Source organism: Pithys albifrons, chromosome 3 (assembly GCF_047495875.1).
Source record: "Pithys albifrons albifrons isolate INPA30051 chromosome 3, PitAlb_v1, whole genome shotgun sequence".
Classification (NCBI taxonomy): Eukaryota; Metazoa; Chordata; class Aves; order Passeriformes; family Thamnophilidae; genus Pithys; species Pithys albifrons.
In genome coordinates this window covers 78,525,524-78,542,428 of record NC_092460.1, presented here as the reverse complement: position 1 = coordinate 78,542,428, position 16,905 = coordinate 78,525,524, and the positions used below count along the sequence as shown (strand labels likewise).

Here is a 16,905-nt window from a genome sequence, read left to right as displayed (position 1 = left end):
TTAACTCACTGCTGTCTTTGTCCCCTTAAGCTTCCTCTGCACTTTTTCCTTGCTCTCTGTGCTCCTTGCCTGCTGTGTCCTTCATGCTTTGTCAGTTATTTGTCACATGATGGTGGGAGGCTTTTTGCTGGAGCTGAGTGCTTCCTTTTTCAGTCACCACATACTTTCTTTGCATAGGGAAAGCCTGCCTTTATCTTTGGAGGGAACTGGTGTGTCGGGTTGCAGTTTCTCTCTAGGAACATCAAAGGTCTCACCTGGCGTCCGCTCACTTGGCTCAAATTTTAAATGCTTTCCCATGCTAGATTGCTCCTTCCTACTTTCCATTGTTTTTTCCATGTGTTTCTGTTGTGGACCTCAGACATGGAACTGCACATCATCTTTGATCTTGTTGGTGGAACAGCACTAATTAGATCTGCAGTGTGGTGCTGCTGTTAACTTTGTGCATTCCATAAGTCATATCTGTATGTATGGCCAGGCTTCACAAATGAAGATTTGGGAAGGGCTCTACCCACGTGGGTGTGTTCTTTGAGCCTGTGCTGTGGATTTTTTAGGTGAGGCACAGCATGTGTGAAAGTGGCCCTACCCTAAGTCATACCTAAATATGGTTTAAAGCATTCATTGCTAGAAATAATTTCCCACTCTTTAGATTTTGTTGTTCTGTTAATAGTGATGTCTCAGATCACCCTTATTTAGAAAGTGTGAGTTTTTCTCTTGATTTTTTTTTCTCTTTTTTTTTTTACCAGTTATATAGGATGAAAGATCTCTTGAATCTGTTGAGGTGTCATAAGTCATGGGGAAGAAAATGGCAATTTCTTGATCTTTTCTCTGAAATGTAAAAAAATATCTGTAATTAATCTTTGTAGCTGAGGCCTGGACACTGGAAAGTGCACCCCAGCAGTTAAGTGAAATCTGTGTGGTGCTGAAGTATGTGAATATGTAATTAAATAATACATGCCAGTATAGCAGATGACTTGCACCACAGACATTGCAAAGAATTAAATCCACTTTCCATAATGTATGTAAAATTAAAGGTGTGGAACTCAAAATTGTTCAGTTCATTTGGAGCCCGCTGCATTTTGCAAAGCAGATGAATGCACTAGTTTGGTAAAAAAACCCTAATAAATAAGCAAAAAAATCCCTGAGTCTGCCAGAACTGCTTGTTAAGAAAGAGAATGTGTGATGGATGGGTAGTTAAATGTATTGCAGTTACATCAGACTTCGTTGGAGGAATGAGCATGCATAATGTCTTTCTGCTCCTGACCTGGTCTATTCACATGTGTACTTAGCAGCTAAATATAAATTGTTATCAGCTGCTTGTTGTAGTGAAATCTCCCATATCTTTTCCTCTGTCAGAGATTGAATCTTCTTGTTGGCTTAGTGGAAGTTTTGCCACTGCCTTTTCTAAGTGTTGTAGAACTACCCACAGGGCAGAGTTTTCTTCTGAAAAGTTCCTCTGGCAGTAGTTGTGTATCCACTGCAGTGGGTATGGGCACAATGATCTCCCCTTGCCATGCTCTTCCTCCCATTCAGAAAGTTTTGTTCATTGCTTATGTTAGTGCTTACTTGGGTAAATACCAGCCTAGGTTATGGGCTGGATGTTAGGAAGTTTAGATGAGATTAGCCATTTAAAAATGTGCAGCCGTGTTCCTCCTGAGTGAACATGGTGGATTCTGTCCCAGCGGGATAAGACAAGAGTGATGCTGTGATTCCACAGTCTGTATAGACCTTCTGATTTGGGCCATATATGTGTAATTCTCTTCAAGCCTGATCTTGCAGAGTTTTATGCTTTCTCTTGCTTCCTTCCTTCCTTTCCAAGGGCCATTGCCTCCAAATGACTTAAAACCTGTTGATAATGTGCCCAGTGGCTGTGTCAGTCAGTTATCAGTGTTCGGCTGAAAACAGTGAAGATGTGCAAACAGCGTGTTTTGACTTTCTAAAATCATGTTTTGATTACAGGTCGTGGCTGGAGTAAGGTGATGTTTTCTCCTTGTTCCACTGCGATGGTGTTCAGCAATAGGTGTAACCACACTGTGCAAAAAGGATTGCTTTCTTCTGGGGGATTGAAGCTTTGAAGTCGTGAATAAAACTGTGAAAGAGACAGTAGTTAGTTACTATCTAGTGAGATCTGACTGTCGGGCTCTTAAAAGGGAACCTCTGAAATAAGCTTCAAAGTGTGTCCGTGTGCAGCTGTCCCAGTGTGTGTATGATAGGACTGCAACATTTGTCATTGCCAGGCTGGTGAGGACGGACTCGTGCATGTGAAGCTTCTTAAGATGAAATGACAGAACTGGCTAATCTGGTCATGAACACTGCTGAAAAACTGAAGATCCAAATGCTTGTTGCAACACACTCCTATCTTCATAATTTGGTTGTTTTTGGTGCCTGCAGAAACAGAGAAGTGACAGAACTTTATCTGTCAGTCTGCTGCCATCCTTTTAGCTTCCCTAGATTGTACAGCTACACTGTACACTGAAACTGTACAGCTGTGTGGTCTTTGGAAAGAAACTTTTTATAGTGTGCTCAGCTGATGAGCTGTCATGTACCTGTGTGTGCATGAGAGGGAGGCAGGCAGGAAGTGTTGTGTATAATGCTTTCTGTCGTTTATGGCCTAAAGTCTGCTTAGCTGTACATTCATAAGCAATCAGCTGGAAGCCCAAGGCTCCGTTGTAGTGGTTCATACTGTTTTATAATGGACCAGTAAATGTATTGCCTTTACTACTCCAGAAAAACATGGGTTTTATGGATGCAACTGGATTGGTACTTTGGAAGCTGCAACTTGCAGCAGCTCTTGAAAGATTTTTTTCTTCTGAGGTGGAAATAAATCTTCTTGTCAGTGCTCTAATTGTTGTTAAGTGACTGACCTTGGTAATAAGGCTGATGATACCCTTCTGGAAGCTGTTTTCAAGGTCAATTGAATCATGCATCTGACTGCAAGATGTCTCTTTCAGAGCAGAGGAAGTTGCAGTTTCAGGACTTCCTCAGTCTTCTAATTTCACAAGGGTTTTTTTAACTGTGCCCTGGACAAGAAATATCCTTCAGACTACATCCTGCAGTTAAGATTTAGTTTTGTTCTTCTGCAATCCTCGTGTATAAATGGGCATCACTTTTTAGTGTAATTTACAAGACTGAGAGATCCAACTTGATTCTGCAGGTTGTTCATCTTACACTCTCTAACACTGCTATTTGCAGTATATTACGTTCTGGACAGCCTGCTAAAAGAGGGGACCTCCAAAAATGCATGAATTGATGTTTCGTGGTCAAGAATTAGTGCTTAGCTAAGCAGGTTATCTTAGTGGTGCTTGAGAGAAGACATGCACCTACTGCTTTGTATTTTTCTGTTCTTAGTGGCAGTATTGGTCTTTATTATATCTAGATAGCATATGTGTCAGGATTTGGAGGAATTTAGTTCTGCTAACTCTACAAACATATTTTATACAGTTTATGAGGCTACAGGTTCTTTCCTTCTGATCGGGCTTTACTGTATTGGCAAGTTCCTGACAGTGTTCCTGCTCAGTAGCAGTCATGGATGTAAGGTGAGCATTTTCATTTTGAGCACAATATAACTTGTCCTCACAGAAACCCTCTTTGCCACACTTTGCAATGCTGCCATTGTTCTTCTGTACTTTGCTGTGGTCTGTTTCCCGGATAAACCACCTTGGCAAGCATTTTATGCTGGGCAGATCTTCAGTTGCAGAACATGGTCAGCTTGTAATAACGGCAAAGGCATAATACAGGAGATGCCCGAGTGCAGGTAGGCCCCCTGGGGATTGTATTAGAACAGGAACTAGCAAATGGTGCTGAATAGAGGGAAAATTCAGTCTCCTGGCTGCTTAAAATATTAGGGGATTAAGCAAAGCAACAGCTTTGAGAGGCACGGGTTTGTTTTACTGTTCTTTGCAACTCAGCCACATGTGTTCTTTAAAAAAGTTATAAATAGTCAAAATAGGTGAACCAACTAGTGATAGTAGATGTAAGTAAAAGCAGCACAATTATTTTATTGATTTTCTCATATTTTTAAAAAACTCCAAAGTATAACTTTGCTGGAAAAGTGCAGGAAAAAGTCTGTATAGACACTGTCTTGAGTAAACTGCCATTTTTTTTTCTGGTAAGCATGTGAGGCTGGAACAGCTGCTATTGTGTTGCCTGTAATTGAGGATGACTGTACTGTAGTGCCTTGGACAAATCAAGGCTGTAAGTTGCAGATGACTGTGTCGTAGGTGGTAAGAATCACTTAACTGATGATTAATAGTGTCAGTGGATGTTTGAGCCAAGCCAGTGATGTTGCCACTGCTTAGGGATATGATTTTTCTTTTGAGCAGTGTTTAAGCTTTCCTTGACACACAGAGTGGTACCATCTAATTTCAGTCGTGTGATTGCAGCCAATAAACACTTCTGGCAGGTAGTGGAAATTGTTTTGCATCTGTCTCGAATTTCTGTTTGTGAACAAAGGAAAAAACATCACATAAAATGAAAGAGGAATAAGCTTCCAGTTAATTTTCTGTTTGTTTTGAATGCTTTGCGCACTTAAATCTTACAGTTTTGCCTATGTGTACCACTTGAGAACTCAGAACCAGGGGATATTAGTGTTGTGCAAGGAAGTAATAAGAGTGGTTGGAAGCAGTGCTGTTATATTTTCCTGTTTTTTCCAACCTCAATTGCTTGTGTTTAGTGTTGTAAATATATTTCCTTAATTTTTCTTTCTTGTGTCACTGCAGATTTGAAATCCATCTGTCCTTCCTTCTGCATAGAGTTTGTTTCTGCTGGTTTTGAACTTCCACTTTCATTGGTGAGATTTGTAGATACTTGAAGTGAACAGAGTTCAAGACAATGTTTTAAGTTTAAATGACAAGTAATATCCATTGAAATGAACTCTGCCTGGCTGGGTACCTGCAGTGCTGTAAACAAGGAGTTTATTCTAGGCTAATATACTCTGATTTTAGAGAGTGCAGTTTAGACCTGAGTAATTGAACCTGGTTTTCCTAGCATTCTTTGTATAAAGAAAACTGTGGCTTTTGTGGGAACATGGTGTCTTTTTAAAGGAGTGCATTTGGCAGAGGAAACTATAGGAGGAGTTTTAGAGGACCAGAAATATTTTTAATTCTGGTATTTGAGAAATCTTTTACTTTTTGGTGTCTTTATCTGCATTCTTTATGTAACATCATTCCATGTCCTAACAAAGTAGAGTTCAGCCATAAGTCAACTTTGTATCTGCCTTTATATAACCTTTTATCCCAATGTATCTTCATAGGTGTTATGGCTCACCCCAAGTGGCATGTCAGCAGTGAATTGGTAGATGAGGTTCTGTGAAACTGTCCTGAAAAAGAGTGGCTTGGTATGCTTATGGAAAGAGAAAACATTAACCCAGACCCCACCTCAGTGTTAGAAACTACATTAATATGCTCTTCAATTCACATTCAGAAATCAGTGAACCACAGACATTTTTTGGGTAATCCTCATGATTAACACTGTGGAACTCATTCCATCAGCCTTGAAGATGATGCACAGACCTGTGCTGACAAAATTTGAGCCTATAGCTCAAGAGCAAGAAAAAACTGCCAACTATCTTCTTACACTGGTAAAGATCTCCAGCAAACTGGGAAGGTCCATCAGGACTGTAGATACATGCATATTTTTTTTCCTTTTAAATTCAGATCTGTTTCTGTTGAAGGCAACTACGCAATTATTCATGAATCTCCAGGCACTGCTTCTGTACTGCGAAAATTCTCTGTCATTTCAAGAGTCGGTGGTAGATCCTAGACAAGGCTCATAGAAATAATAGCAGTTTTTTTAATATCTTGTGGCTATTTCCCAAGATACAGGGGACAGCTTAATTTTGTGCATTTTTATAGGAATGTGTCATTTATTTAAAATGCAGATTCAGTTTAGTCATTTTTGTGTACTCTTGTATTGATGTGTAAAATAGAAGACTTAGGTGATAAATCCACAACCAGCTGATATGTAGTCCTGTGGATGATAGGAAATACATACTCTTTTCTTCATGTCACTCTTTCAGTTGTTTTTTTAATATATATGCATATATATATATATATATATATATATATCGGTTTTAAAATTGCCTGCATCTGTGAGATTGACTACTGTCTGTGAATAAAAGCAAGCTCTTAAAGAAATAAAATTAAGAGTATATTGTGTATATGTGAAGGCATATCAGCTTGATGGCTTGTAATATGGATTGACTTGAGCTCTGACCATTGCTGTGAATTACCCATGATGCCTCCCCAAAGGCAAGAGGTCTCTTGACAGCGAGAGGCTTACTTTTGAGGGAAGAGTGGCAGAAGTTACACTAATAAGCAGTGCAGTTCTTGGGTAGTCATAGAGAAGAGGATGGATGAAAAAATACATGCATTTTCTTCATCCTCTTTACTTTTAATGCACCCTTGTGCTACACAGCCTAGAAGCTGATGTGGGTCTGTCACACAGTACAACTGTACCTCAACCTGTTTATGTGTTTGGGCTCTTGCTTGTTCTTTCTTCTCTGCTTGGTCTAGAAGCCTTCAACAGCCAACTGCTGGAAAACTTACTCGTGTCCCCCAGGAGGGTGACCCTGTTGGTGCTCCAGCATTGCCTTCCTGCACAGCGTACGAGTTCCAGCCCGTGCCAAATCCAGAGCAGGTTGTTAACTTACTGTTGCAGCTGTGCAAGCAAACCCAGATTGAAAGTGCAAATACAAATGTGCTTCAGCTGTTTGCAAGTGAGAGGGGAGCAAGGCACAATAACCTTATAGGATGCTTAGCTAAAACTAAATGTTGGCATTTCTGTAGAATAAAAGGTGCATTAATAGGGAATAGGAGATTTTCCTTGCCATTCTTCTTTCTCTAAACACTTAAATGTTTTTGCCAGGTAATACGGAAAAACAAGACCTCTTGTCCCTCCCTACTCTGCCCTTATGTCCCTCATCCCCCAAAAATGTAGTTGTCTGTTTATCCAGGGATCTGAGTTTGAGTTATTGGTGTTTGTTCAATGATCTGAATATTGAACCTAATGGTGAAAATCCTGTGAAAGCATTGCAAGATGCTCTGTTCATGACCTTGTGGTGATTTATCTGCCCCTCCTCTTTGGTAAGTCACAGCTCAGGTTACCCAAAGCAATTTTAACTGGAAAATTTTCTCAAGGTCGTTTTTTTAAACTAAAATAAAAGGCTATATTCTGATGAATGTTGTCATATCTTGGAAATAATTTCCTTGGAGCTGGAAGGCTTTTCATGCAAAGCAAGTTGCTCTGCAGCACTGCTAGTCAACATTTCGTTATGGGTACCAGAGCATGGCCTGAAGTTGTATACCCCATCTGTTAGAATAAAAAGAATGGTGTATGATATTTGGTATGGAAGATACTTTTAATCTTTCCTCCAATTTAATAATCAAAAGAAAGCCTTCTCAAGTTTGAACACAGCAACTTTCAGTGTTAAAAAGGAAAGTGTTAGAATATTTGAATGAAAAAAATGCTTGCAAGGATGAACACAGGTGTCCAAATAGCAACAGCAATTGGTCTTGCTTTGTTAGACAGAAATTCATGTTCATTTATTAATTGAAAATGCAGATTTATTTTCCATTTTAGGTATGGCCTGAAAGACGCTGTGAGAAGGACTTTCACAATAATTGCTTAAAATATATACTTAATGAATCTAACAGATGATTTTATATTTTCATTTTGATACCTTATTTATGTAAGAGAGTTCCAAAGACACTTAAACTGTGCTTGGAAAGGATCACTGCTAATAGTTTGAGTCTTTTCTTGGCTATTGTAATTCAGTTGTCTGAGAACGCCCTAGTAGCTTTAAAAACTTCGTATTATAAATGCATTTGAAAATTTAATATATTATTGTGTGCATATTGCTCATATATAAAAATGTAATTTATTACCTTTGTTTAATCAGTGTGAAAATATATTTAAAATAGAATGTGACAGCAGGCAGTTTTGTAAACTCTTCAGTGTCATGTTGATGGCTATATAACATACTGTGACAGTTCAGAATTAAACCCACAGTGGCTTGTGCAGCCAGCTGCAACAAATAAAACATGTTTTACTGCATACTATCACATTATGATTACAGCGCAGCAGACTGGATGTCATCAGAGGAGCTTGAATGACAACTTTTTGGTGAAATGTTAACTGCTTGGTAACTGCTAATGTGAGAATTATCTTAGTTTTATTTGTCATAAACTTGTGTTCTTCCATTTGATAGCTTGATACAGATTTCTAACTGTATTTTGCATATAAATTAATTATGAAACAATGGCTGAAGTAGGGGTTGCCAGTTTTTTTTTGGGGGGCGACCTTTTAACCATTCTTGAAATGAACTAACAGGAACTGTAAGCGAGACCTTGCCCCCCTGCCCATGACTATTTGCAAATAGCACAGCAGTGAATTGCAGTGATGTGTCTGCTGTTCTTTACTGGTAGGTTTGGATGCACACCAAGGTTTTTGGGAAGGTTGTTTGTGTTCCTGCCTACTGAGTGCCTGGGCTGAGTGGTACTGCTGGTGTTAGTGTAATTCTCGTGCCGGTGGCTGAAGATCTGCACATGCTGTAGGTGATATGAAGTGGTGGGTGCCTGGAGCCTTCTTGATGTCAGCTGGCACTTAAGGGTGTTTAGTGCTGTCTTAGGTTGAGCTGGCACAATGCTAACTGCCTAATGCAGAGTCAGCTTCTCTCCCTCTGGCAGAGAAAAGGGAGAAGTTAAAAAACCTACAAACTTGTTTAAACTGAAACAAACTATATATATTTATACAGAAAAGAGAAAATTAAGAGAAACTACAATATAACACACACTTACACAAGTTAGAAATAACAAGAAATAACTTCCCATTCCCCAGTGAACACAAATCCCACCATTTTAACTACAAATTACTCTAGAGAAGTCAATTCCCCAGAGACAGACTTAAGTAGAGAGAATAATTAAGAACAAACATTTTGCTTCCCAAAGATAACATGGTGATAAGCTGGTGCTGGGCCTGGGCCTCCTGTCCCTCCAGGGACAGCACAGTGTCTTCCTGGGACCACAGCTGGGAAGTAACTGACCAAGCCACTCCCACACCAGCTCTTACCCCTTTGAGATGTCAGAATATAGTATGGAATACTATTGGTCAGTAGTCAGCTGTCAGCTAGCTCAGGCCAGCTCAAGTCAGCAGTCAAGACAGTCCCAGGCCTAGTCTAAACTCTAAAGCCTAAATTTAGACCTACCTAGCTAAACCCATACAAGTGCTTTTACAGGGCAGCACATGTAAGTGTTCAGTCATAAGCAGGAGGCTGTGGAGCTCAGGCATGTGTCTTATGTTCTTGTCGTGGTTCCCCTGTGGCTGTGGAGCAGGTGAGGAAGTCGACTGTGGATGTGAGCTAGTGCTTATAATCTTTTGTCATTAAAATAAACATCAGTCATTACGCAGGGCAGTCTGGTTTTGAAAACCCATCTTTCATCCTTCGAAGTATGTTCCTACCTGGAGGCTAACTTCTGCTGATCAGAAGGAGTGCAGCTTTTTTCCCATCACTTCCCTTTGTTAGTGAAGAGCTATGAAGCACTGGATGGCTTATATGCTGCAAACTACACCTTTTGCAATCAATCTATTGCGGAATTTCTTTTTTGAATTTTCACAGTTTGCTATTTCACAGGCCTTGTTCAAGAGGAGCTTCTTGAGTATTTGCCTTTCGTCTTTCTGAGCCATGCCTTTATGTCACCCCAGTTTGACAGTGTTATTTACTTTCATGGATGTGAATGCAGTATGTCACAGCACTCTGGCTTTCAGGTCATTGAGTAGTAATTCACTTTGGACTTTCTTCAAAATATGATGTCAAAGGTGCTTCCTAAGGAATCTTATTGGAAGGAAAGTGTTGCACAGGTAGTCTGTGTGTGACATCTGTGTAGCAGCAAGGTAAGGCATTGTGCATGTACTTTCTCAGAGTAATACTGAAATGACTCTTACGTTGATACCATACATGCATTTTAACCATAGCAAAAGTCAGTAAGGTCTGAAGGAGTTAGTGATGATGAGATCATGCTGGGCACAGGGTAGGTGAGTGGGTGAACTGTAGCCTGGCTCTCACAGGCATTGAACAGAATGTTGCCTGTAATTTACATCAGCAAAAAACAGTAGTAATTGGCTGTTAGCTATTTATAGTAAATGAGAACAGCCAGAGGGAATCTAAATGTCTAAAAGCTTTCTGAATGATCCAAGAGACCTTTCATAGAGAGTTTGTTCTTATGAACTGAAATGGTGTTCCCCCAATGTAGTTACATTGTTGGTGAACATCATGTTTCCTAGGTGAGAGGAAGCAGCCCCTTCCTTCCAGATGCTGTTCATAACTGAAAAAAAGTCACAGGCACGTGGTGTGACTCTTGAGGATGGTTCTGTGCAGGGCTAAATGTTGGACTTAGTGATTCTTGTGAGTCCCTTCCAACTCAGCATATTCTATGATTCATGTTCTCTGCTATGGTCATTAAGCATTTCTGTGAAGTCACACGGCCATGTGTTGGCCACAGTTTGATGATGTATCTGCCTAGGCTTTCCTGTCACAGATTTTATGTAGGCAAAAATAAATACCTAGGTAGAGAAGACTCAATTTAGGCAGGACAGAAAAAGTTCTTGTCCTTCCTGATTCACCTTTCCAGGCAAGTCCTTTCTTCTGGCAAATGGAACGATTCTTTCAGTGACAGGACTCTGCTCAGTACTTTTGGTCTCTAGGAAGTCCCTTCTGTCCCCTCTGCCTGCTTGCTCTGTTCTTCCTGTTGTCTCTGAATAACCTGCATGCTCCAGTATCCTTGTGATAGTCTTGCCTGCCAAATCTTACCTCTCTTGAAGGAGCAGTCTTTTGCCTTCTTCCAAGGAATCCAGCTGAATACAATGTATTGCCACATACTGAAGGCTGAAAGAAATTTCTGCAGCTTGCAAGTTCCTAATGTAGAGGCAGTTCATCAGTTTGGAATGGGAGGAAGAATACTATTTAGAAAGTGAACATTTTCCTGGTATAGTTTTTGTGGCAGGACCATCTGAATCTTCTTAAAAGTTACTGAGAAGTATGGTTTTGATTGACTTCTCACTTCTGAACACCACTGTTATAAAGTGAAGTAATCAAATTTATCTTAAGTATTTTGCCATAAACAGAGTGGAAGTGTGAGCTAATGCTCTTCCCTGTATATCAACAGGCCTTGCAGAGAGATGTGGAGGGTTAAAAATGTTTTGTGTTGCTTTTTGGCTATAAGAAGGTAGGCCATCTGCTTGTAGTCTTCTTTACTTCTCGTGTTTTGACTGCTTGTGTTTATCTGATGCTTTCTTCTAATGAGATAGGTGGTTGTTGAGGAATTTATTTAGGAGGAGATTCCAGTTGTCTTCTTTTCCTTGTTTCTGCAAATTCCTGCAAATAACACAACAGAAAATGTTCTTTACTCTTACTGTTCCACCAGTCCAAAGAGATCCCACAGTGCATAAGGAACATGAGTGAACAGACAGTAGACTTGGAGAATGCACTGGCTTTCACAACTGTGCTTGCAGCATGCCAGCCAGGCAGGGCTCTTGCTGGCAGCACCCAGAACCAGGCAGTGCCTGTACTTTGTGCATCGGATCTGAAAAGCAGGAAGAAGCTCTGGGCTAGCTACTGGGACTTCTTGTGAAATTTTAAAGGCAGAAATAGCCTGCTGTGGGCATGATGCAGGCTAAAGTGCCAGTGAGGACACAGCGTGAACTTTTCTTGTGTTAGGCTTGAGCCAGTTAACTTGTTCTTCATAACAACTTTAGGGAAGTACAAAGGCATGTGGAAAAGTAGATATTGAAAGAAACAGGGGAGATTAACACTTCTAACTCATTTAAGAAACTAAGTATAATGCTGAGGTGTCCTGCCATGCCCATGTACAATGCATGAAAGCAGTAGTATTCAGGAGAGTCAGCATGTTTAGGTCTCCCTTCCTCAGCTAGACATTGGTGCTTCTGAGGTCCTCTGTCTTTTAGGTTCAGCCCCTGAGCTGTGGTTCAGGCTTAAGTGTCCATATGAGATTGTGTGAAGAGTGCCTTGTCTTTTGTCAGCACGTCTGCTACAGCAGCGGTAGAACTAGTGCTGTCATATGATGGCAGGTCCTGAACATGTTCAGGTTTGACTTCTCAAGAAAATCAGAGGCCAGAGCTTCGCCAGATGTGCTGGAGTGAACTATGGCATCAGGTGACAGAAATCCATGTCTGCTGAGGTGGTAGCAGTTCTAGGTGGATTCAGTCTCAGTGATTTACTTGCTGTGGGAGCAGTCTTGCTAAAAGTGCTGTGGTGTTAATGCCTCTCAAGTGCCTGACAGGTTAGGTCCCCAAATGCATTTATAATTGAAGTGCTGTGAGGTTTAGTGTCATTTTACGGTTCAGAAAACTGAGATGTAGTGCCCATGATGTCACTCAGTCTGAATGAGTGAGAGAATCAGGTTCTTCTACATTTAACCCCAAGATACACACAGGAGAGGAGATTTGTCTGTACTGTTGTATCCTGTATGGGCCTTCAGATTTTTCTTCACTAACTGTGTACCTGAGCATGGCTTCATGGTTTCATGCAGATGGGTATCACTTATGAGCCCTGAAGGAGGCACTGATTTTAGCAGCGTAAACCCTCCCTGTATTTTCTGTGGTGTGTTATACAGTGGCTGGCAGGAGCCAGCAGTAGCATCACTGGGTAGAACAGAGGGTATTCCAGACATCAGTTTTGCATACTAGAAGAGAAGTTTATTGTCACTGGCTACCTAATACTTGAGTAACAACTCAACTAAGCATGTAGAAGTATAGTTTTGAGGACAAGATGCTGTTCAGATAAATGAATGCGTAAATGATGTTAGTGATGATTGGTCCTCTACTGAAATTATGAATAATCTTGCAATTTGTTTTAAACACATGACAAATAACTTAATCTTTTCTTTTTAGTTGATGTCCATCAGCGTATTAGGTGTTTCTGCTTGGATGAGAGACTACCTGAATAATGTTCTCACTTTAACTGCAGAAACAAGGTAAAGCTTTTGTTAAACCTGTTAATCTGTGAGAGTGACTGGGGCATGTGTTGTTCATTCTGTATGGCAAATTTCCTAATTAGGCTGTGGGGTAATTAAGATGCCTTCAATTAAACTAATTATTGTTTTCTTGAAAGGTGTATTTTTTGCCACCATTTCTGGCATCGGTTGAAATTAGAAAAGAGGGAAAAATAGAAATTCAGTCCTGTACCTTTCTCTTCTGACAGGGATCAATTTTTGGCTCCTTGACAACATGTAACCATATTATATTACTGTTTAGTTTTGAATACTTTATTCAGTCCAGAGATTTAGGAGTTCTGTTAGTTTTATTACAGCAGTGCTTATGAGCCCTAGTGGTGAAACAGGGCTTCATTGTGCTACATACTGTGCACAAGTGCAGGGCAGGAAGGCTGCGTTTGCTCCAGAGAGAGTTTGGACAATGCATTGCTTTCTGGTATCTGAATGCAGCATTTGACTTTTAAGAACACGTAGAAGACATTCTATGCAACGTGTAAAGCACTGGAAAGAACACATCTGCTACTTTTTATTGGCTATACTGTGTTTTTCTTCTGTATCATTTTTGTGTGATTGTGCTTTTTTTGATTATGGTTCTGATTGGTTTTAGGGTGGAGGAGGCTGTCATTTTGACTTACTTTCCTGTGGTCCACCCAGTTATGATTGCAGTCTGCTGTTTTCTCATCATAGTTGGAATGCTGGGGTACTGTGGAACAGTGAAAAGAAATCTGTTGCTCCTTGTCTGGGTATGTTTCATAACTTCTAAAACCAGCTAACTTCTTCATTTTAAGAGTGTAAGAAAGGTTTTAATCCACAGGCATTAGGTAAATACTGATTTTTTTTTTATTACCATGTTGAGTTATGGTATCGGTGAGGAATTGTAATTGCAAATCACACAGTAGGAAAGAATTTATTGCTTAGACTGCATTATGCTGTGACTGAAAGACAAGCAGTATCTCAGTTGCAAAAAATCATTTAGTAGACGAGTTGCTGAAGGGAAAAATAACTCAAACTCTTAAGTACTAGTAATTATAGGAACATGAGTCAGAGAGTTTTGACTCTTAGCTGTGCAATAGCTACCTAACCTAGACTTTGCTTTATTCCCAGTTATTGTGTGTGTAAAGTATGATTTCTTTCTGATGAAGGTTAATTCTGAGTGTGTTCAGAAACTTTGTCTTCTCTTACATGAATGTGGAATTTTGTGGTTGCATTTGATTGTGAGCAAGTTTAAAAATAAATTCCAAGTATCAAACTTTTCCCTTTAGTTGGAGATGACATAACTGAACTGACAGCAACTGAAAAGCAATAGTCTCTTTTACACAAGGCTCCATGTACAGTTGAACTCTGATGAGGCTTGGACTGTCAGAGGAGCCAAGTGCCATTTTCTCCATCTGGAAGTCACTGAATTTGAGGACAAGAAAAGAACCAGTAAACCAAAAGCAAGCAAAAAACTTACACCCAAACAAAAGCCCATCAAGCTTGCACAAATTTTAAAGGTTTAGAATGAAAATTTTTAGAATGTCACCAGTGCTGATATTAGGGAGTGCCATGTGCCTGTATCCTTCCTGGAAGTGTAGCTGGTAGCTCTTTGCAGAATCGGGCTTTGTCCTTTAACATGAGGACAAGCAGGATTCAAAGCAGTCTGTGAGCCCAAGAGTGTGGGAGCAATGGATGTGAAAGCAGTGTATCAGTCAACTGCTGTAGTTGTGGTAGAAGAAAGTGGACAGGTCAAATCCTTCAGCTCTTGAAAATATTCAGGGTCTTAAAAAAGTAAGATTGGGCTCCTGCTGTTTTTTCACTGTAGTGTGTGTTGGGTTCTTGCAAAGTACATACAGTTGAATTTTTCTAGTGGAACTGTGCATGCTTAAGTATGTGGTACCCAGACCTCACAGATTTTGCACAAGATGACCATAAAACCCCATGAGAAGTTGGTTGAGATTCATGCAAACTTTGCTTTTATCTGCTAGGAAATACTCTTAACTGCAGATGAAACAGTTGTAGAACTGTACTGGGGTTTTGTATTAAAATATCTTTTTTTTTTATCTGAGAGAGTTGAAGTGAGCTTTATTTGCTATTTCCAGCTGAATGTCTGTAGCAGAAGTGTTCCTCTGTTGCAAGAGAACAAATACTGTTTCTCCTTTTGGACATTTGTTTAGCTTGTAGACAATATGAAGATCATTGTTTCAAAACTATATAGCTGGGAAAAACTCTCATTTAAATCTGAATATTTTATAGTAACAGTATAGTCATGCATTGTTTATTTCCAGATCTTAACCTGACAGTGTTCAAGTCAATGGAAACGAGTTCTAAAATAATTACTTAGTTATAGGCAAGTGGGTAAGAATAGTGGGTTTATGTAATTTCATACCATATAATTATTTCTCTAGTAATCTTTCTTACATGCGTAAAAGCACTTTGTACATATTTTTGTGTCATCTAAATAGTGAAGGTATTAAAATATGGTAAAACGTATTAAACCCCAGGGGTTTTTGGTAAGGTTGTAAGATTTCATAATGTGTCTTTTATTTTATACTGGTGATAGTTTTTAATGTGAATTAAAATTAATTAAAAGGCAAAACCAACTATATGCTATAGACCAATGCCACATAGTATCTGAGAGAAAAAAAAGTTAGTTTTTTCTGTAAGCTGTGAAAAAACCCCGTGTAACTAATTCAAGAGAAAATGAAGTTAAAACTGGTTTTGACCTTCAGGTTATTTATGCTGCAAGTGAAAAGAAAAAATCATTTATACCTTTTAGTACCATCTGGAAATAAATTATTTCAAGTGTGTTTAGGCAGCCAAGTTATACTAAATCAAAACAGGACATTTTTATCATTTTGTGTTGCAATTTTTCATTTTCAGGAGTTTGAGATTTGCTCTTGCTAAGCAAACTGATAAGCAAAACTAAATGATATCTCCCTAAGTATGTAATTGTCTTTGATTAGTCGTTAAATGAATGCAGTCATATTATACCATACAGAAGTATACAGACATAAGTCAGTGCTTCATTCATCATACTAATCAGAAAAGTGATGGATCAATAAAATGAGCTTTTGTTCAACCAGATGAACTGAAAGAAAAGAACCTTCATGTAAAACATTAACAGCCTCTTCAATCATACTTTTAATCTTCTTTTTGAAGTACATGAATAGCTGTAATGATGGCATGCAGAGGTATTTAGATACTAGTCCTGACATTCCTGGCAGTGTGCTAATTGCCAGTGCTGATGTTGTTAATTGAATTGGATTTTTGGGAAATTTAATAAAGCATAAGGACAATAAATACATTTATTATGATGCTATGTATTTTTAATACATCAGAATACATAATAATTTTAATTTGTTTTTGAAATTTTTCTTGCAATTAAATACTTGATATCTTCCCATCTTCACGTTGGGCATAAATATAAATTGAACTAATGTTTGCTTAACTTGATAGTAAGAAAATGTAATACCTGAGTCTTATGGATTATTTGTAGAACCAACACTTTAAAGGTATAGTCATTTAATTACAATTACTTTGGTAGTTGGTTTGAAGAACCCATGTGTCCCTTAAGTATCTGTAATTTTGTGTGATTGACCAGCATCCTCATGTAGAAGTAAGTGGCTGTGATGCGAGTCTAAAGTGGAAAATCTGGACTCTTCCAAGTCACTGACTTGAATGTTGTAAAAAGTTCAAGCATGGGAAACCAGAGTCCAGGTTTTATGGTGCTTGCTACTGTTCTTTCAACAAGATTGTTTTTTCAAATCCAGAACCATCCTTTGCCCCTTTTCTTCTGAGGCTCTTCTGTCCCTTTTCAACTGTTTTTAAAGTCTGTTGTGTACATTGCCTAGCTAAAAAAAAAAGGCAAAGTAATAAAGTGCATGTATTCTTTAGGATATGTGTGGGGTTTTTTGCAGTAAGTTCT

General features: G+C 39.1%; 1 protein-coding gene across 2 annotated transcripts in view; it reads left to right on the top strand.

The window, feature by feature from the left end:
• The window catches only part of TSPAN12 (tetraspanin 12), a 45,957-nt gene that overhangs the window by 2,393 nt on the left and 26,659 nt on the right, over positions 1-16,905 (top strand). For both annotated transcript variants that reach the window (XM_071552472.1, XM_071552474.1), the window contains exons 3-4: positions 12,901-12,983; positions 13,609-13,744. In XM_071552472.1, coding sequence (XP_071408573.1) covers positions 12,901-12,983; positions 13,609-13,744 — 219 coding nt within the window. The remainder of the gene's footprint in view (positions 1-12,900; positions 12,984-13,608; positions 13,745-16,905) is intronic.